Here is a 23,073-nt window from a genome sequence, read left to right as displayed (position 1 = left end):
CAACCTTATTGTATCAGATACATTATATCAACTATAAAAGAAAATGATACATTATATAAGTTATAAATATTTTTCCAGGCAAACAAGAAAATACTTATCAATTTAAACGAGATACATAAATAGTAATGTGTCATGCACTAATTTTTTAGCTATGATACATAAATTCGAATTTATACTAAATGTATCAATTACATAGCAACTGTCACACATTAATGTATCGATCTCAAATCTAACATCTTATGGACAACAATTACTTATTTACTGTATCTAGTATAAATACAATACTTATCAATTTAAACGATATACATAAATAGTAATGTATCATGCACTAATTTTTAAGATATGATACATAAATTCGAATTTATACTAAATGTATCAATTACATAGCAACTACCACACAGTAATGTATCGATCTCAAATCTAACATCTTATGGACAATAATTATTTATTTAATGTATCTAGTATAAATACAATAATTATTAATTTAAACAAAATACATAAATAGTAAAATCTAAGTAGCAAAGATATTCATGATGTATCTTCTCAATTTTTTCGACAATTTTGATTCAAAATTGAAAGGATCTTCAATAAACTAAGAGAAACTCAAAATTTTCAACAATTTTGAATCAAAATAGAAAGGATCTTCGCTGAACTTGGAGAAGAAAGAATCTTGAATCTCAAAATTTTTGATAATCTTGAATCAAAATTGAAAGGATCTTTGATGAACTTGAAGATTCAAAAGGATATTGTTTGTCCAACAACAATTTCATCACTTTTGTATCCTTCATAACTCACCTCGCTTACCCAAAATTTCGACAAAAGTTTTTGAATCAAATCTGAAAGGTTTATTCGTTGAACGGGGGGAGCAATTTGAAATTTTGAATTTCTTCGTTCTATTAGGATTTGCCTCTGTATGATTGAGAGTAAGAAGAAACATAAGCGTAATTTATGGGATTTAATTAATTTTCAATTTTTTTTTCCTTGTTTAGTGCAACAGAAAGATTTTTCTTGTATTAGAATTAATGTATTCGGATGGTGAATTAATGTATCCGGATGGTGACTTATGTATCCGGAAGGTACAAATTTTAAGGGATTATTATAATTAGAAAAAAAGTAGGGATAAGATGTAATTTACTCTTTACACTATGAGATTTACGTAAGTTATACTTAAAAGAATAAATAAAACAATCATAAAAGTTGGGTTGGGTTGGATTGAGTCTTTTTGACTCGTTATCTAACTCATTAATTACCTAATCTGTTTTCACCAATCCGTTTTGACCAAACAAATTTGGGTTGGATTGAATTTTGATCCGATTGTTGTCTTAACTCATTAAAACCAATCCAAATTTGTCTCAACCCGCCCAATTGTGACATGTACCAACCCTACGTATAAAATTCTCTATATGTTTTAAATTAATAGATATTTTAGTTAAAAGAAAAAAATTGTTCTAAATCATATAATACTGGGGTATATTTGGATCCCCCTCCCCCTATTAAAATAACATCATAAATGATAGTTGCTGATTTATTTATTTTTGAAAAGTAAAAAAAAAATAATTAAAAGAACTATTCCACTTATAGTTTAAAAAAATGATGTTAAATTACAATCTATAATAACATATAGTCTAACTTTAATTATAATGAAAGGAACTAGCTAGGTGAAAATTTTATATATGTAATCTGTACTTAATTTACGGTTCATCAATATGTAAAAAAAGTCAATGAGATTAATAATGGGGAAAGGAAACATAGATATTTTATAGTACTATAAGATAGGGTAAATGTCAACTCTTTGAAGTTTGGGGTATTTGCTTTTTAAATCAAAGTTCAGGGGCGGCCCAAACTCGATGGTGGCCTAAGGCCAAACTCAAACTAGAGGCCTTAAAAAAATTATAAATATTTTTATTTTAAATCTATTTTTCTATTTTTTTTAGATGCAAAGTTGTTAATATTTTTTGTGTAATCTCTTCTAGTAATTCTTTTTCAATCGATAATATAGCCAAACCACTTAATCTTTCTTGACACATTGTCGATCTTAAATAAGATTTTATTATTTTTAATTTTTAAAAACGTCTTTCAGTTAAGGCGACCGTTATGAGAATTGTTAACATTATTCGATAAGCAATGTAAGCATTTGGAAAAGAATAAAGTCTTTTTATTTGATTGAGTATCTCAATTAGAGTGTTGTCTTCTACTTTTATGATTTCCCTTAACACTTTTAATTCAGAAAATAAGTCTAAACCGTCAATATCGGAGTGAGTATTATGTTTTAAGGAACATTCAAGATTAAGACAATAATTTTTTTAAAATTCTCATCATCAACTGATCTCAATTTCTTCCCACTAAATAGAAAACCAAAAATATTTTCATATACTTCAAATTGTTCAAATCTATTTTGAAGTGAAAAGATGGCTTGGTCTACTATGTATAAGAAGTAATCAACTCTAAATGATTTGGGCTGCTGCAATATGTTTTTCTCCAAATTTAAAAATATGAATTATCAATAAAACAAGTAAATTCTTAAGCTTTGAATAAGAGAGATATAAAATTAGAATTTAGAGAAGAGAAGTGAGAATAAATAGAAGAGAGGAAGGGAGGAGGATAGAATATATAAAAATAAAATTAGAAAAAAAATAACTTGTACATTAAGAAAAAAGTACACAACTTTTTATTGGAAAGTTAAAAAGTCAGTCATAACTCATATATATCACTTCAGCCGTCTGCATTTTTTTTCCAACTGTTTGCATATTTTTTTCCAGCCGTTTGCATTTATTATTGTCTTCATTCTATTTTTTTTTTTAAAAATTAATCTTATCTAATTAACTAAAAAATGGGGCCCCTAAAATTGGGGGCCTAAGGCCAAGGACTTTTCCTTAAGCCTAACCAGCCGCCCCTGTCAAAGTTGAAAGGAAAAAATGATGTTTATCCATTTGTATTGAATTAGAAAATTTAACTTTAAATATCTAAATATTTTATATAAGAAAATATTTCATAATAAATAATTAGTTAATTGAAGTCCTGCATGTTAAAAATTTAAAAACTTAAATAATTATTTTTCAGTGTCATTTTTATTTTCAAAGAGTAAAAAGATGAACGAATATTTTGTTAAGGTATTCGTGCATATAATATGTAAGAATAATAGTACAATTATATAGTACTCTCGTCCATTTTTAATTGTCATTATTATTTTTTTAAAGTCAAAGGATAAAAATTTTGACTAACATTTTATGAAATATTTTTTCATCATATTGATATACAAAAAATTCCAATTTATAGTATTTCTCGTATAGTTTTTGAATATCTAAATTTGTCATATAAAATATCAAATTAAAGCAATTTAGTTTAACTTCAAAAATTAATCAAATTAACTTTCGAAAAACGCAATATAACCATAGACGGAGTATGACTTTGAGCGGCCTATTGGACGGCTCAAAGATTGAGGATTGATACCAGAGGAGGATTTGGTACTACTACTAGTACTAAGCTATTTTTCCTTTTTTTAATTGTTCAGTATTCAAAAATAAATTTGTATTTATCATTTTTAATATATTAAAAAAACTAAAATATTTTTTATTATATTATATTTTTAATATTAATTATTTATTTTTAAATTATTTTTTATAATCTAATATTAAATATTAATTAATAAAAATAATGTATAATAATAGTCATATCAATTACTATTTTTTTAATAAATGCGTCAAATCAAAATATAATAAATAAAAGTATATAAATATAAAAAGTATTTGATTTCAAGTTTGAATTTGGGAGGTTCTATAAAGATCCCAATACATAGATAGCCCCTAAAACTGATAACCTATTACTTTGACATTACAACTTGGATATGTTTCTATTGTGCACTCAACTATATGTACGCCTTCGTTTTATTTTTCTACTATATTAAGAATAATTGTTCAAATCTACTTGTTAAATTAGAAAATTACGAGATAATTTATATTTTATAACTATTTTATATCCTTGTTATTAATACAATTCATTTTTCAATATTTAGATGACTTATAATTAACGAAGATGATAAAATTAAATTATTTTTAAGAAATGTATGTGTCAAGTTAACATAGACAACTAAAGAAGAACAAAGGGAGTACTAATTACTCCTTCTATTCATTTTTACTTGCCCACTTTTTCAAATATAGATTTACACTTTTACTTGTTACTTTAACATATCAAAAAAAGATTAAAAAAAAATTCATGTTTTATCCTTACCGTTAATTACTTATTTCCCAAATTATTTCCAAAACCTAATACTAAACATCAATAACAGAGATAATGTTATAAACTATTCATTTTACATACCCAACTAACAACCTCTAAAATCGTTGTCCTAAAATTTTCTATTCATAAAATTTAAATTTTGAATTAACCTCTAAATATATGGCCATGCGGCATGCCCAACATTTATCGTTATTAGATTAGGATCGGGCATTAATCTCCGCGCTTAGAGTTATATATAATTTTCCCTTACTCTTGAATACTTTCAAGGTATGTCATATTTAGTTATAGAAAAAGAATCTAACAGAAAATCGATTTTCTTTTGGCAAAAACCAATTTAGATGATTTGGTTAGATATTAATATTAAAAAAATAATTTAATTTTCTTTGAAGGAAAAATTAACTCAAACCAAATTATAAACACCCTAATTGTTGTGATTTGAAGTGAATGTATCATAAAATAGTTTGAATCAATCTTACTAATTAAGGCCCAAAAGATCTCAGCCCAGCATATGTCCTTTGTAATGAGGGCCCATCTCATGATTTCTAAATTATAAATAAATAATAGAAAAAATGAGAATTTTACACAAATCTCATAGTGTTAAAAATTAATTACATTATATTCCTATTCTTTTTCAAATTACAAAAATTCCTTAAGTTTGGTGGAATCCGGATACATCCCAAAATGTCCCGATATATCACATCCCGATTTCGGATACATCGTTCAACGTCCCGATACATCGCGTTTTAATTTCGGATACATCACTCAACGTTTCAATACATCGCATATGTCCCGATACGTCGCGTAAATTGATGTATCCGACCGATACATCGTGTAAAGTGATGTATCAGAAAATAGAAGAGAGTAGGGATTTTTGTAATTTTTACAAATTGTAGTAAATTTTAGAGATATGGTAAAATAAGTTGTGTATTAATTTAGGTATATTTTCCAACAAGGACATTTCAAATAATGAATATATATGATTTCAAATTTATTTAAGCACTAACATTATAATTTACTCATAAATGTATATCTATTTACGTAGTCATAAAACGTATCAACTAACATTTCAAGGGCAAATATATCATTTTGCCTTGCTCATAAAATAAAATATGCTTTTTCACGGGATATGTATAAATCAGAAATAAAATACTACTAGTATATATTTCTTTCTTCTATTTTTATTTGTTCATTTTGTACTTTGCACATCATTTAAGAAATAATAATTGATGTGAATATTTTATCACAATATTTAGTATTAATTTATTTAATATCAATTTTTGAAAAATGGTTTGGATAATAAAGCTTAAATGCTAACGGTAAAACATGATTATTATTATTTTTTTGTATTTTTTAATATGTTAAAAGTAACAATTTAAAGTAAAAATTTAATTTATTTTTAAAATAATGAATTAGTAAATGAACGGAATAAGTACTAGGTCAGTGTGATTGATTTGTAGAAAAATCTCTTTTATTTAACATCTTAGTATTTATTATTTTCTTCTTGGTTATACATATACTTTCTTCCAATTTATGTGACTTACTTCCCTTTTTAGTCAGTTTAAAAAAGAATGTCACATTTCTATATGAAGTAACAATTAACTACAAATGTCTATTTTACCTTTAATGAAATGATTTACAGCCACACTAATTTCTATCATTTCATTTTGGATCACGAGTTTTAAAAGTCTTCCTTTCTTTCTTAAACATTGTGCCTATTCAAACTACCTCACATAAAATGAGACCGAGAGAGTATTAATTTTTAGAGTTTTAAAGAGGAGACTCTAAAAACTATGATCAGTACAATTCATCTAAATTGAGAAGATTCTTAACTCAACTTAATGTGACTTGTTTAATCAATTCAACTTATCTAATTTGAGCTGATTTGACTTAATTATGAAACACAAAGTGATGATTCATGATTGTTTTTTTTTGTCAAAAATATATTTTGAAAACAAATGGAGTATGAATTCTTCACAACTATTTTAGGTGTTTGAACACACAACTTTAGCTTGACACATTACTTCGTTATCACTGAGCCATCAATCTGTTTTGTTAAGATGTTTACAAGTTATACATACATATTTATTTAATTTTCTAATACAAATACATGATCTGAAAAAGCTAATGGATTCGTCCGAACCCACGAAACCCTACTTAGTCCTGCCCCGACAAGAATTGATTGTTCTTGCAGAAGCTATATCAAAACAATTAATTTTTTATTATAAGCAGTAAATATATTATTCAGACAATAAAAAAATATAGTAATAATTAAGGTTGACATTCTTCAGAAGGAGCTAAGTGCTTGTCAAATTTTACCGGTAAATAATGTTTACCTAAACACATATAATGTGTATGCATGTGACATATGAAAAACATGTATTGTTTAAGGATAAACTTCAATTAAAGACCTTAAACCAAGAGAGGTTATTATTTTGTATCCACTAAAACCAGCTTCAAGAAAGAGTTTTTCCCATTCCTTTTCAGTTCTCTCTTTGGAAGCATGAGTAATCCTCATTAATAAGTCCATCAAGAGTTGTGATTGAACAAGTTGCTCATTGCTACAATTATCCTCCATTACTATGTGTATGATTATCACTTTTCCTCCCTTTTTCTTGCTCGGAATTGATTCTTTGCATTTCTTCAGTATCTTCACACAATCGTGATCACTCCAACTATGCAAAATCCACTGTTGTACCATAAAATAAGGATTAATTAATATGTAATTAGATATGAATATTTTAAAGAGGCATATGGAATAAGACGTACCTTGCGAAAGATTGCATTAGCATGAGGAATTTTATCAAACATATTCCCAGCAACAAACTCCAAATTTTCAGTTCCCTTTCGATCACCTATGACATGAGGGAGATCAAGCACAATGCATTTCAACCTTGGAAAAGCTCCGGCAATAGCCATCGCCACGGTGCCAGTGCCACCTCCAACGTCCACCAACGAGGTCAAGTTCTCAAAAACAATCAGAAATCAACAAAGTGGAGATCAATCTCGAATCACTAGCCATTGCATCGTTGAAAACACCACTAAATTCTGGTTCTTCGGAGCAATAATCCCAAATGGATTTCCCGTGTGCTGTTTCAAAGGCAGTGGGGAGATCGTCCCGTAACCAATCGCTCATGGAAGCTACTATTTTCAGCAGAACGGGATGTTGGAAGAGAATGAAATATAACCTCTTATTAGAGGGGTCATTTTCAACAAGGAGACGACCAACACTAGTGAGTGAATAGCTGTCTCCTTGTTGTTGGTGATAGTTGAAAAGGCCAAAATCAACTAAAGCTCGCATTAAAATGGGGATAAAGGTAGTTTTTGAAGGGTCAAATTTGGCAAAGCGGCAATAAGATTAGAAAGAGACATAATTGGAGTGACATTTTTGTAAAGAATATCAGGAATTCCTAATTCAATTGCGCATTTTATACACGAAGGACGCAAATAACTCAAAATGTAATCCCAACTTTGAGCTTCAACTTCGATTAGCTCACCAGCGCAAATGTTATTGTTATTGAGCATTAGGGGTGTACATTATCGGGTTGGTTCGGGTTTTTTAAAAATCAAACCAAACCATTTGTATCGGGTTAAAATATATATAAACCAAACCAAACCAATAATAGTCGGGTTTTTTCAATCTCGGGTTTTTTCGGGTTATTCGGGTTTTCTCGGGTTTTTTTATAAAGACTAAAGAACTAGTGTTCTTTCAGTGATTTAAAAAAAGCGTTGAACACTAACATGATTTTTCATCCTAGAAAAGCATTCAGTAGTTTCTTTTGGCATTGCAAGCCCATGAGTTCAATAGGCAATTCTCCATTCTATTTGGAACACAAATTCTCAAAAAATTACTACTATTACTATTTGGACAAATCATAAAATAATATCAATAATCAAGAGTGATTCATTATACATTAGAGAAATTCATGAAAGTAACATAGTGACTTAAACAATTTTTGCATAGTCAAAATATTGTCATCAAAAGTTAATACGAGTTATTTACATTCAAGTCTTTAAATTCTACACCATCATTAATTACAACCTAGGACCTTGTACCTAGAGGAACAAAACATTTTTGAAGTGAGATCTTCTTTACATATTTTCCAAAAACCATAGCCTGCATCTGCAAAGTAGACAATACAAATCAATTAAGTTGATTAGCAACATATTAACTAGGTTGATGTTTAGTCCTTAGTTCTTATTGCTATTTAGAGCAAACAGTAATTAGGTAATTAACAATCACAAAAGAATAAACTAATACCTTTGTTCCATGTAGTGAAATTAAAGTACATCAACTGGCTAATCAATCCTCAAAGGTGAGTCGGGGTATTCTGAAACAACTGAAACAAATTGAATACTAAATAAAATTCAAAAGCAGAGAATCATTTTTAATAACAATTAGAATATATAAAGTTACCTTCTTCAATTTCGTCAATATTTTGGACTTCCTCTAATATATCTTCAAGCTTGCATTCTTTAGAAGGCGATCGTAGCCATTGTTGAGTGCAAATAAGCGCTTCTACCGTTTTTGGAGATAAAGAACTTCGATAACTATCAAGAATTCGACCACCTGTACTAAAAGCTGACTCAGATGCAACAGTAGAAATAGGAATAGAAAGGATATCCCTAGCAATTTTCGCAACAATTGGGTATCTACTGGACGAAACTTTCCACCAACTCAAAATATTAAAATCATTGATCTTCACTACATCATCTTTCAAGTATATTTCCAGATCAGATTTTTTTACAACAAATTCCTCTTTATTCATGTGTTTCTCCCACTGAGATTGCAACAAATCACTAGATTCACCCATCACACAATTATCATTTTCAATATTTTCGTTGGGATCTTCAGAGCAAGAGCAATTATAGTGATTATATAAGAGATTCAAAACATCTCTCACATCTTGAGACTTTAATCTTCTCATCAAAGAGCCATATGCAATATATAGAAAGAATATACTCTACATATTGCATCTTGTATCTAGGATCCAACACAACAGCAACCATCAGTAACATATTCATACTCTCAAACTTACCCCAATATTTATCCATCTTGGATTTCATTCTTGTTGCCATATCAACCAAAATGAGATCATCATGTTTAGTATACTTGATAATATCATTTCGGAGATTGAAAAAATCATAAAAGAAAGAGTGAGAAGTAGAATATAAGCTGCCCGAAAATTTTAAAGTTGCCTGATAGAAAATATTAAGAAACTTCACAAAATCTTTCACATTCTTCCAATCATCTGTTGATGGATTTTTTGTTGTTGTACTTATTTCTCGACATTTCTTTTGATAATTCTGGTCATCCACATACATTCTTGTAAAAGCTTTTTCAAATTTCAAAGCTTTATCCAACATTGTGTATGTCGAGTTCCATCTAGTCTCAACATCCAGACTTACAAGACCACGGGTGTCAATCTTAACTTTCTCAACAACGGACTTAAAAGTAGCAAATCTTGAAGAAGAAGACCTGACATATTTTATAGCACTTCTTATATGAGAAATAGGCTCAATTTGTTCATTCAGCCCCTCTTTTACAATCAAGTTTAAAATATGAGCATTACATCTAACATGTAAAAACTGATTTTCAAACATTACACCTTTCCAATCTTCAATACGCCCCTTTAAACTCTTAATGGCAGCATCATTTGCGGTTGCATTATCCAAGGTCACTGTAAACAAGTTCTCAATGCCCCAACCTAATAAGCAATCCTCAATCCCCTTGGCAAAAGTCTCACCTTTGTGATCTGATGTTTGAAAAAAAATTAAGAATTCTCTTTTGTAGATTCCATTGATCATCAATCCAATGTGCAGTGACAACCATATAAGTATAATTTTGGATTGATGTCCATGTGTCACTGGTAAGACAAACACGTTGGTTTTTTATAAGCTCCTTAAGCTTTTCCTTTTCTTCTTGATAAATCCTTAGACAATGTCGAGCAACAGTTACACGAGAAGGTACTTCAAAATTTGGAAAGGCTTTAGCCATTAATTTTTTGAATCCTTCTCCCTCAACAGCCCTAAACGGTTGTTCATCAATAATTATAAATTCGGTAATTGCTCTCTTAATTTCATCCATATTAAAAATCCCTTTTTCAGTGGAACCACCTTCTGGCCAACCTCTTTTGATAGGTTTTAATGTTGTTTGCCACTTATCGGACTTAAATGGAGACTTGAGACATTTCACAGTTAAATGATTCCATAACGTAGTTGTCCCATTGACACTATCGGTAACAAATGTTTTAGTACAATAATTACATTTTGCCCTACATTTACCTCCTTTAGCAATAAACTTGGAGAAATGATCCCAAATTTGAGATGTTTCTCTACCTGTAGTTCCAGAGTTAGGAGTGACCGGAGGAGCTGCTCTTTTTTGCTTCTTAGGAGGTATGCGTCGATGTGGAGTTACTTTGCCTTGTTGTTGAGATATTGTCGACATAGTTGAAGGAATATTATTAATCACCTCTACATCCGTTACAGAAGGTGTAGTTTCCATCCAAAAAGAAAGTTTCTGCACATACATAACAATAGTTATTAGTATTCTGATACAAGATTGTGTTTCAACAAGACTTCCATTCAAGTATTGTGCACAAGACTTAGAAGTATATTTCACTTTGAAACCAAAACAGATACAAATATAGTACAAAATATTTGGTTAGAAAAGTATGATGTATATTACTGGCTACTGCTATCAAATCTAATAGTCTCTTAAATTTTTATCTCTATCACTTGTTTTTCCTTATCTCTGCGGACCATCACAATGTTTACAGTACAAAAACCTCCATACAAATGGAACCAAAAGCAATGAGTCAAACACTTGCCCCTTTTTCATTGCATTGAAACAACATAAGTAAAGAGAGAAATAAGTGAAACTTATATACAAAAAATTTATCATCATCTTTATCATCTTGTTGCTAAGCTTAACACACCATAGATATGGACACCAAGATGTATAATTTTTAGGTTTATATCTATGATTCAACTACCCAAAAATGTGATGTTGTTGACAATGGCAATACAAGAAAAATATCTAAAAACGAGTTAGTAGCAATTACTCACCCAGATTAAGATGAGTTGATGACGATTTGAACTAAAATCCAAAAGACGAGCTCAATATATGTCCTAATAGCTAATGAGTAAAACCTAACAGTGACTAAGTCTTTGAAGGTGAAGAGCTATTTTTGAGCTGCTGACCTAATGACCTTTGTTAAATGAGGAAGAGAATATTAAAGGGCTAGTTGAATTGTATAATTTATTTGGGCTTTTGTTTATTCCTAAAAATAACAAGTGGGCTCAAGTCAACAATGTAGCCCAAAGTCCACTAATATTAAACATAAAATTGTGAGAAAGATAAAGAAAAATATATAAATTCTATATTAATAAACATTTTTATGTATAAAATAAAATTTTAAAATTACATATATAATGTCGGGTTGGTTTTTTTTAGTTAAAACCAAACCAACCCAAATATAGTCGGGTTTTTTTTTTCAATACCAAACCAAACCACTAGTCGGGTTTTTTTTTTCGGTTTGACTCGGTTCGCGGTTTGGTTCGGTTTGCGGTTCGGTTTTGTACACCCCTATTGAGCATTGTATCATTTAATTAATTAACAGCAAGAGCAATGCGTTAATTAATAATTTAAGATATGAATCAGTATATATATACTTTTATAGAGTGTAATGATTAATTTATGATGCAGATTTAGCGCTACTAGGATTAGCCATTAAAAACAAGTACCAATCTCCATTATTTGCTTTAAAATCAACAGAAACTTAAGCTTAAAAATATTATTTATTTTATAAGTAATTCAACACTTAAGTTTAGTTGTTTTAAATTACTATACCTTTTATATCTCTTTATTTCAATGTAAATGAATTTTTGACACTCCCTATTGTCCAAAATGAATAAATTTTCAAAGTCCAAGGATGTATTATTATTATTTTTCTCTTCAAATCATCCTTTTATTTAATATATTTGCATTGATCATATCTCTAATTTTAAGAAAAGTTTGGCAAGAAGCAAAATGGTCTATTTATATGGCATGTCCCAAGAGGATTTGTTACTATTATTACTTCTTGGCTAACCTATTATCATGAGGGAATAGGGATCGAGTCTATTTAATTTATATGTCATGGGTAATTTTAAATTAAAGTTTATCAGAATGTAAAACAGTTAATTATATTTTCAATTGTTGCTTTTACTCTTCGTTTGGAGATTTTAGCTCTTTCGAGCATCTTCTTTTGTCCAAAATACACATTTTATAGAATAGCTTAACTAAATTAACTTTATTGATGATGTTTTGATATTCTAAATGTGATAAATAATAGTCTAGCACTACTTATGTATTTTTTTAAAAGCTAAAAGTATTAGTTTATGTAGTTATTTACCATTAAATGTAATATGAAAAAAACGTAATAAGTCTTTCTTAATTTGCTAAAATAGACAAGTAAAATAAAACATTGACTTTTGTATAGGGGTCGGATAAAATAATACCGAGTGAATACTTTATAAGGTATCTCATTAGCATTTGGACTTAGGACTAATTATCTTTAAATTTTCTAAAATTAACATCTATTTTTAATACACTGAAAAAGTAGATATAGGAAGTACTATACTATTATAGTGAGAGATCAAGTCTATTTTCACATGGACACATAAAAGTCAATACATAGATAGTCCCAAAAATCGTTAACAACTGTTACTTTGACATTATAACTTGGAGGTGTTTTTTTTTGCACACTCCATTTTAAATTTTTTCATTCAGTTTTATTTATCCAATATTTTAAAAGAATCAATAAAAAAACAAAAGTTGATTTACTTTGGTTTTAGTGTTTAAAAAAATCAATTTAATTGATTTGATTTTTTTCTTTTGGGATTTTTTTTTTATTCAAACCAAACCATATAGTCCCCTAACTGTTGTGATTTGAAGTGATCCACCATAGAATGGTTGAAATCCACCTTTCTAATTGAGGCCCAAAATATGTTAGCCCATGTCCTCTGTAATTAGGGTCCATCTTATGACCTTTACAAATAAACAAGAGTAAAAGAAGGGAGAAAGTACGTTATTAGACATACTTTACTATTATATATATTATATTATTAGTATTATCTATATATTTAAAATATTACGTATTCTATTACTAATTAGGAGTTTCCTATCATATATGAGGAAGATACGCCTAGATATATGTATCTTTACTACCAGATACAATAAAATAGAAAATAGAGACAGGTCCAACTTATCTAAATTGAGTTTGGTCTTTAACTCACTTTCTTTTGACTCTTTTTTAGGCCGGTTCAAGTTATCTTAAAGTTGACTTGATTTGACTTAAATATATAGCATAAAGTGATGATTCATGAGGCCCCAAGGCCTAGCTCAAGTGACAAAAGGTGGAGGTTCAAGCCCCACATCATGCAAAGTGAAGCCCGGTATTTATGTGGAGAAGGATAGAGGGGCGGACCCATTATCCACCGAGTTTAGAAGGTTGTGATTGGTCCAAAGAGCGGGTCACAGACGAATTTCTCGATTATCAAAAAAAAAAGTGATAATTCATGAGAAATTTTGTTAATACTTTTAAAAAAATATATTTTTGTTTGATATCTTATATAAATAAATAAAAAGATCCATTAATCTATCTTGCTAATTAAATAAATTATAAAAAAATTAAAGATAATAATTAAAATTTAGTATGGATTGACAAGTTGGGTTATGACCATTATATATAAAAAAATTAGACGGATTAATGACTAACTCAATTATAAAAGTAATTTACTTTGTCCGTTCAAATTTAACACAACTCAATTATTTGATATCTTTATCAACCCGCTCATTTATAAATTTACTATGTTAACTAACTCAAATTCAGCTCAATCGATCCATTTGATATTCTGAGTTATTCACTTTATCCGAAGAAAATCTAGGAGCTCGTCATATGATCTAGCTTTTGCTCATTATCATGCTTCTTTTCAGTCTTCACATGAACAATCCAATCCTATCATATTCTTCACAAATAAAATATAACCCGTTTTTTCTCGAATTTGTTACAAATTAATAATAATAATAATAATAATAATAATAATAATAATATATATATATATATATTTATATAAAATTAACAAGTCTAGATCTCCATGCAACAAAATGCATGTGCACACCAACTTTCAGTACTCATGATTCAAAATTTTAATTTAATCAAGAGTACAAGATTTTGAGTATTTATTTTAAAGGTTTTGCATATATTGAAGATAAATATAATACTCTAATCTTTATGTAATAGTAAAAAAGAATTGGCCACAAAGTTTGACCAGAATGGTAAAATAACATATTTCACATTATGTTATTTTATTCTTTTGAACATTTTTACCCTTTTAACTTTAATATATTTTAATTAAAAAATGGAAAAAAGATCAGTTTATTTTAAAATAAAAAGGATATTATATACTTTTTAAATTTCTGGCTAAATTTTCTGGTCATTTAGCATTACCCGTAATAATAAAGGAAGAGTTATCTTTTGTTATTACTACTTACAAAAATTGAATTCAAGATAAGCAACAATTAATATTTGAATTTAAACTGATGATGTACTCCAATAAATTTCATCCGGAATTCTAAAATTGATTGTTTAGATGGTCATTCAACTTGTGATATATAGTTAATTATATTAAAGTTATTTATTCTCCCAAAAATCATCTTATTTAGGTAAAATAAAATACTCTCTCCGTTTCACAAAGAATGACCTCCTTTCCTTTTTAGTCAGTTTCAAAAAAAATGACCTCTTTCCTTTTTTGGTAACATTTTACTTTTTGTTTTCCACGTGACATGTTTAAAACCACAAGATTAAGATCAATTTTGTACATTTGACATAACTTTAATTTAGGACCACAAGATTCAAAAGTCTTCTTTATTTACTTAAACTCGATCCGTGCCAAGTCAAATCATGTCATTCTTTTGTGAAACGGAGGGAGTAGTAACTTTTGAAAAACAAACCAAAAAATTTGACTAATTACCACAAATTAAGTGACCGTTCAAATTAAACAATCAATTCTCGATCCCATAGACTAGAGAGAAACGTACATCTAAAGTTCTCCTAAAGTTTTATGCAAACAAGTCTAATAACGGTAAAAACTAGCTAGAACCTCCAACACGAAATTCTCATTGCAATTAATAGAAGCACTAAATTTAAAATCTATATGCATGCATGTATTAGTTTCTTTTTTAAATTTGGTGTCTGATGCCTACATTAGAGTTTCACTTAAATTTAGATGACATACTGCAAAGCTCATTTTGGGTGGCGCTCTCAGGACTAAAACTCGAAATATCTGATTAAGGGTGAAGTAATTCTATCACTACACCAAAATCGTGTTGGTACATGGATTAGGTTCTCCAACTAACTTTTCTAACTGCAAAAACTTTTGAGTACACTTCTTCATATGTTTGATCATCATCAAATTTTTAGTACTCATCCAATAACCAACACAAAAATAATGTTTTCATCTTTTCCACTAGCTTCTTTAATTTCTTAAAAATAGAAGCAATTCTTTTTCTCTTCCTAATTCTCTAAACTGAATTTTTTGCTTTATACAACTCAACTAAATAACCTTATCTTCTATCAACTTCCCATAAAGTACTCTTTAGCTTTCATAAATTATATTACAGCCAAATTTAGTAAACCACCACCCTTAATTTCTAACTTATTAAAATGAAATAGTACTATTTTTAGCAAGTTTCATTATACTCAAATCACTATAAATATTGGCCCCAACAAGTGTCCAATACACAAAAAACACATACATATACATGCATTTGTCTATCAAAATAATAATGGCTTCTTTTCAAAGATTAATTAGTTGTATTTTTGTGCTTTTTCTTTTGTCCTTAACTTTTGCATGTGAAGCTAGGGTTTTACTTGAAAATAATGCAAATGATCAAGGGTTTGTTAGAGTCAATGGTGCACATTTTGAACTCAATGGATCACCTTTTCTATTCAATGGTTTCAACTCCTACTGGCTAATGCATGTTGCTGCTGAGCCTAGTGAGGGGTACAAGGTCACCGAGGTCCTTCGTGAAGCATCTTCTGCAGGGCTCTCTGTATGTCGTACTTGGGCTTTTAGTGATGGAGGCGATAGAGCACTACAAATTTCACCTGGTGTTTATGATGAACGTGTTTTTCAGGTAGTACATTCATCTGTTTCGTTTCATATGACATTTGACTGACACCTTTCTATATTTGAAAACTCTTTATTATAACTTTGAACTTCTAACTAATGTTATCCTTAATAACATGTTTTTAAAACCACATTTTAACACTACAAGTTTTTCTTTTTCAACTTATGACCACAAATACTTTTAATAAAGGTACTTTTGGTACGTAACAAAAATCCCTTTATTTCTTGAACTTTGTATACAGTCAAACAACGTAATATTTCATTATGTAGGGTTTGGATTTTGTTATATCGGAGGCTAAGAAGTATGGAGTTCGATTAATCTTGAGCTTTGTAAACAACTACAACGATTTTGGAGGGAAAGCTCAATATGTTCAATGGGCGCGAAATGCAGGAGCTCAAATAAATGGAGACGATGATTTCTACACTAATTATATTACTAAAGATTATTACAAGAATCACATTAAGGTAACAAAAACCTAGCACTCATTAATTAATTAACACATGCTAATTTTAATCAGGCTGATATTTAATTTTAATTATTAATTACAATTGTTACTCCATTATTGCAGAAAATTGTTACAAGGTTCAATACCATTACTGGAATGACTTACAAAGATGATTCAACTATCATGGCATGGGAACTAATGAATGAGCCTCGCAACCAAGCTGATTATTCTGGAAATACTATTAACGTACGTACATCTGAATTAAAAAAGAGTTGATTTTTCAAATGATCACTCAATCAACTGATTAATAAGTACTAGCTAGTTACTATTTTAAAAAGTAACTTTTAGTTGATTGAGAAAAAAACAACTATTAGTTGAATCGAGTGATCATCTGAGAAATCAATCCTTAATAAAAGAGAGTCTTTCTATATTTCTCAATTACTAAGTACATTTTAAATTTAAGAAATTTGCATAATTGATGTTTATATTTTGATATTATTGCAGGCGTGGGTTCAAGAAATGGCAAGTTTTGTGAAATCAATTGATAACAAACACTTGCTAGAAATAGGAATGGAAGGATTTTATGGTGATTCAGTGCCAGAAAGGAAGTCAGTTAATCCTGGTTATCAAGTTGGAACAGATTTTATTAGTAACCATTTAATCAAAGAGATTGATTTTGCCACTATTCATGCATACACTGACCAATGGTACAGTTCTTTTTTCATAATTCACATGCTTCACTAATAACCAGAAGTTTTAGGTTTGAATCCTAGATATGAAAAAATAATTATTGGGAGCGCCACCTCCAAATGGGCCCTGCAATTGCGTACTCCAAATTTAATCATGATACTGATATATTATTTACATGACATCAAATCAACTTTATTCAAAATTTAAATGAATTCTAACTTTGAGGTTTTCAATACTGAACATAATGAATTTTCGAAATAATGGGTCCAAAATTTTATGATTCAAGAATTCGTCCTACCTTTGGACTAGCAAAGTATCACGTATAGCGCCACTTTTTATTATATAAAATATCCGTTAATGTTAAAATAAAAGTAATCAATATGTATAACATCACCCATATGTTACGTTATCTAGTGACATAATACACTAGTTATCCTTAACTGTTTTTTTTATTTTTTATAACAAGAATTAATTAATTTTTTAATGCTGAATTATAGGTTATCTGGTCAAAGTGATGATGCTCAAATGATATTCATGCAAAGATGGATGACAAGTCATTGGCAAGACGCAAAAAACATACTTAAAAAACCATTGGTTCTAGCTGAATTTGGCAAATCAAGTAGAGATCCAGGATACAATCAAAATATACGCGATACATTTATGAGCACGATATACAGAAACATTTATAGTTTAGCAAAAAATGGAGGAACGATGGGAGGAAGCTTAATGTGGCAGCTCGTTGCACAAAGCATGGAGAATTATGAGGATGGTTATTGTATTGAATTGGGAAAAAATCCATCGACTGCTGGAATTATTACAAGCCAATCTCATGCCATGACAACTTTGGCTCATTTGGTTAAGATTTAGGAGTTATTTTATAAGTATACATTAGAGGACATGGAAGAAAATAAGTATATTCTATTAGTTCCATGATCAGAAATGACGTTTATTTTTCAGTTTTTTTTTTTTGGTATATTATGAAATATGTCTTTGTAATAATTGGCTAAGTATATTTAACAATATTCAAATAATTAATTGCAATGTATGTTTTAATCCTTTTATATATATAAAAAACGTGTGATATATATATTTCTAACTATTTTTAGAACTATAGTATCATTTATTTAAGTGGCTATGGAGGAAAATAATTAGTTCTATGAGAGATTCTAGATACTCACACTATAACAAAATTAGTTTTTAGCGGTAATAAATATTCATATTAATGAAGAGGGCTAAAATCTTATCGGTTAATTGTCATTGGATTTACTATAGGCTTTATGGTCATTTATAGAGTCTTAATTGACTCTAAAAAAATATATTTAACAAGAATTAAATTATTGTCATTAATTAATCACCATTAAATTTTTATTTTTTTATATAATGTCAGTGTCAAAAAAAAAAAAAACTTCTAGAAAGTACCTAAGTTCCACAATCAAATTAAATGAACGAATAAAGAGAGAGAAAACTCCCCAGCCTAAAAGAAAAACGGTCAATTATTTCGAGAATAGCTAATCGCATTGTCTTATTTGACATAATTTGAATTTCGAGAGTCAAATAATTAATACTTGACTATCAATTATCACTTAGGGCATAAAATCTTCAATTTACGTAAAAAGTATTACAAATTTGGATATCGAGAAGTTGAATAATATGCTTTGCTTCCTCTATCAAATCTGGAATTTGTAATGGAATCCTAGAGCTTTGCCTCCAAGTATACGAACTCTATTTTGAAAGATAAAAGGACGAAATAATCTCAGACTCACTTACAAATTGAATAATAAAAAATGATTTTTTTTTCATTTTTCAAATCCCTTATATAAAATAAAGATATCTCATAAAACAAACATAAAAATAAAAATAATAAACTTGTAAAAGATTTTAAAACAATTTTTTTTTTATGAATGATAATAAGTGTTGTAAAAAGGTTTGACTATTATCTATATACTTCAAAAAAAATTGAGCCTACAACGAAATACAATATGTTGTGCTAATTAAAACGTCAGCTGGATTAGTGAGATACGTCACTAACATTAACTGATCATTTTCGCGGCTGCGTTTTTTAAATTTGTTTCTGTTTCAATTTGTTTGTCGATATAATTTGATGCCGAGTTTAAGAAAATAGAGATTTTTTTGAATTTTTTAATATTAAATTAAAGATATGTGAAATGTGTTAAAATGTTATCTCGTTTTGTGTAAATAAACATGTCATGTGAAATATTAGAATTAAAAAATTGCTAAAAAAAGGAATTTTTTTTAAACAAACAAATGGAGGGGGTATATATGTGATATCACTTGTATCAAATAATAGAGCAGACTTTCTGCAAAATTGTCCATTTTACTTGCATTTACTAACTACCAATGACGTATAATCTTAGCCAAATTAAAAGAGAGAAGATTTTCATATTTTCTTCATATACTACATATATTATAATTTCAAATTTCACATCTTGAATGGATAGGGTATTGTTATATGATAAGTTAATTGGAAAATTTATATCTTAATTAGTATGTTGTTTGTTAATGAACTTTTCGTTTATCTCAACTTTTAGTTTCAACCCTCTCAATCTAGTAGCAATATAATTAACTAAGTAATTAGTTGATGATACAACATGAGTTGTAATAGATGTCTAGGATTTGAGTCAAACGTATGCAGAAAATTCTGTTGGGAGCTCCACCTCAAATGAGCCTAGCAATGCATGATTCAAATTTATCAAAACTCCATGGTTGGAAATCATTTATTTTCGCCATTTCCAAATTGAAAGAAAGAAAATGATCTTTTCGAATTTATTAAGTATAAAAAATAACATGTTTCTTTTGTTGTAAAAAGTACATAAAATTAAAAATACAATTGTAAAAGGTTACATGAATATAAATCAACTCTCCCTAATATTATTGTCAATAACGTATTTCTCTCCTGGACGGAGCTAGGGTACTGGAAAATAGGAAGGGGATCGTTGAAATTTACACGGTATATATAAGGTTAAAATTATTTTTTATATATATCTATATCATATAGCAGTTGAATCTCCTCGGCTTAACTTCTTCACATGATTACTTCTTTATATTTTTAATCCTCTTAATGAAAATCATGACACCGCCACTATATACTCTGATAATTTTGACTTTTGTGCATATTGCTACGTCAAACAATAACTTGTTATTTACATGTAGAAGTTGAGATAACTGAATTTATTACTACTACACAATATACGTAGAAGGTGATGCCAAGTAGCCACATGGAATGCATGCATAAGCCATTTTCATAGTCATATTTCTCTTATTATATGTTGCTTCTGTCATGCATATTTTATGGAGTAATCAGTTAGGATATCCACTTCTTCTGTTTCTTAATTAACTAACCACTTTCAAAATATTCACCACATCTATCAACTTCCTAATTAGCTCATGCCCTTTCTCTTTCTAGCCGTCAGAAACGGATTCAGGATTTTGATTTAGTCATGAGTTTAAATTTTAAGGTTCTATAACGCTATACTTATTGCACTTCAAAATTACGAGATCAAATAAAATATTAGCTGAAATTTTTGTGATTTTAATTTCAATACTAGATTGGGATGAATTCAGCAATGAAGCGCAGTAGATTTGCTCCTACCTGGTCGGAGCGGTAGGAGTTGATCCAAATCTCCTGCGCTCAAAAATCATATTGTATATATAATAGAAATTGAATCCAGCTAGCCTCATATCTTATTCGTGTCTTTAATGACTTCCTTATATTTTGATCATTTATGTAGATGTTGAATCCAGTCTGCTCTTTATCTGCTTCGTGTATTTAATTACTTCCTAATTATATTTTGATCATTTTATACGTAAAGTAGATGTTGAATCGACTCAACCCTTCAATGTATTTATTTACTCTCTCATCTCTATTCTTTAAGGTAAAAAAAAATTTACGTTGCCCGACGCCTAACTTCACATGCATGTGCTCCTAAAATCTCTTTAAAGTATGAGCTGATTATTTAAGCATTTCTTGGCTTCAAATCATGTGGGATGAACGGAGGTTCATTAACTTTAAGGCACATGGGCGGATGTATACGTGTGAGTTCTCGAGAATCCAATAACTTTTGCTCAGACTTTATATTTATATTGTGAAACCTTTGAGTAAAACTAAGTATTTCCATTGGGAACCCTGAACATAGATGTGGTGAATGAGTAAAAATTCATTTGTAGTCACAGACCAAGGTTTGAATCCCTAAATTTTAAATTTTGAATTCGCCTCTCTGATTTAAGCTTTTTCAACCTTTTATATCATATACTCATATTCAAGTCCCTATGTGCCTATCAAATTCATAAGACATCACCCACATTATATATTTCATGGCACCTCCATTTTCCTTTTTTAATTCTTTAATTTTTCTTATCAATTCCCTATATTACTCTATCCCTTTTCCTCCAACTGAACTTTCACCTTCTGTCAGCTTTACACAAAACTAAAGATAAAGAAATTTATTTTTGCCAAATTTAGCAAACCAACTATTGGATATCAATCCTGAAAATCCTCCTAATCACTTCAACTTCATACTTTTTTCTATTTTTAGTAAGTTGTAAGTAACTATAAATAGCTCTACAAACATCCATTGGCTACTCAAATCATCCTTTCCATTTTACAAACTATATACATTGTTCTAACAAATTAATTAATGGCTTCTTTTAGTAGAGCATTCTTTGCCTTGCTCTGCCTCCTCCTACTAGCTATAGTCACAGAAGCTAGGAATATAGAAAATAGTAAAAATGTTGATTTTGTTAGAACAAGAGGTGCCCATTTTGTACTTAATGGATCACCTTTTCTGTTCAATGGTTTCAACTCTTATTGGCTAATGCATGTTGCTGCTGAGCCAACTGAGAGCTATAAAGTCTCTGAGGTTTTCAAAGAAGCCTCTGCTGCTAGTCTCTCTGTATGCAGGACATGGGCTTTTAGTGATGGCGGCGATGCAGCATTGCAGATTTCTCCTGGTGTCTATGATGAACGTGTTTTACAGGTCCTTTCTTAGTTTAAAAATATGTGATCATCTCATTTAAAAGTTAAAACTATTTGACAGAACAAACTTTTTGTTTACTTATTATGTCTCAAGATTAGACGCTTATAATTTCTTGTTCTCTTTATTGTGTAGTAAATGTGACATTGTTTTATATTTATGGACTTTAATTAACGTGGATCGATTCTTTGTGATATAGGGATTGGATTTTGTGATATCAGAAGCACGGAAGTATGGGATACGTTTAATATTGAGCTTTGTGAATAACTACAAAGATTTTGGAGGGAGAAGTCAATATGCTCAATGGGCGAAAAATGCAGGAATTCAGAATATTAACAGTGAAGATGATTTTTATACTCATCCAGTACTTAAAGATTATTATAAGAACCATGTTAAGAAAATAGTGACAAGAGTCAATACAATGACTAGAATAGCATACAGAGATGACTCGACAATAATGGCGTGGGAACTTATCAATGAGCCTCGCTGCAATGCTGATTATTCTGGAAAAACAGTTAATGTGAGTAAAAACTAAAAGC

The 23,073-nt window shown here is 29.3% G+C and overlaps 2 protein-coding genes and 1 pseudogene across 3 annotated transcripts in view; 1 reads left to right on the top strand and 2 right to left on the bottom strand.

Moving 5' to 3' along the window:
* The window catches only part of LOC125830656 (60S ribosomal protein L7a-2-like), a 431,324-nt gene that overhangs the window by 32,825 nt on the left and 375,426 nt on the right, over positions 1-23,073 (bottom strand). The gene's annotated exons all lie outside the window — the stretch shown is intronic.
* On the bottom strand, positions 6,620-7,758 carry LOC125830628 (tabersonine 16-O-methyltransferase-like; annotated as a pseudogene).
* Positions 16,040-18,617, top strand: LOC125830603 (mannan endo-1,4-beta-mannosidase 5). Its single transcript, XM_049509784.1, has 5 exons — positions 16,040-16,414; positions 16,678-16,872; positions 16,977-17,099; positions 17,358-17,560; positions 18,041-18,617. The coding sequence occupies exons 1-5, from the start codon at positions 16,040-16,042 to the stop codon at positions 18,408-18,410; spliced, it is 1,266 nt and encodes a 421-aa protein (XP_049365741.1). The 3' UTR covers positions 18,411-18,617.

Source organism: Solanum verrucosum, unplaced genomic scaffold (assembly GCF_900185275.1).
Source record: "Solanum verrucosum unplaced genomic scaffold, falcon-dt-bn FXZP01000102.1, whole genome shotgun sequence".
Classification (NCBI taxonomy): domain Eukaryota; kingdom Viridiplantae; phylum Streptophyta; class Magnoliopsida; order Solanales; family Solanaceae; genus Solanum; species Solanum verrucosum.
The sequence above is the reverse complement of the archived record's forward strand: the minus strand, read 5'-3'. Positions and strand labels throughout refer to the sequence as shown.

Bases quoted from the DNA above. Each gene is read 5' to 3' on its own strand.
- LOC125830603 (XM_049509784.1), top strand. From the start codon at position 16,040: ATGCATTTGTCTATCAAAATAATAATGGCTTCTTTTCAAAGATTAATT. The intron at 16,415-16,677 runs GTAGTACATTCA...TTCATTATGTAG, and splicing joins ATGATGAACGTGTTTTTCAG to GGTTTGGATTTTGTTATATC. The intron at 16,873-16,976 runs GTAACAAAAACC...CCATTATTGCAG, and splicing joins ATTACAAGAATCACATTAAG to AAAATTGTTACAAGGTTCAA.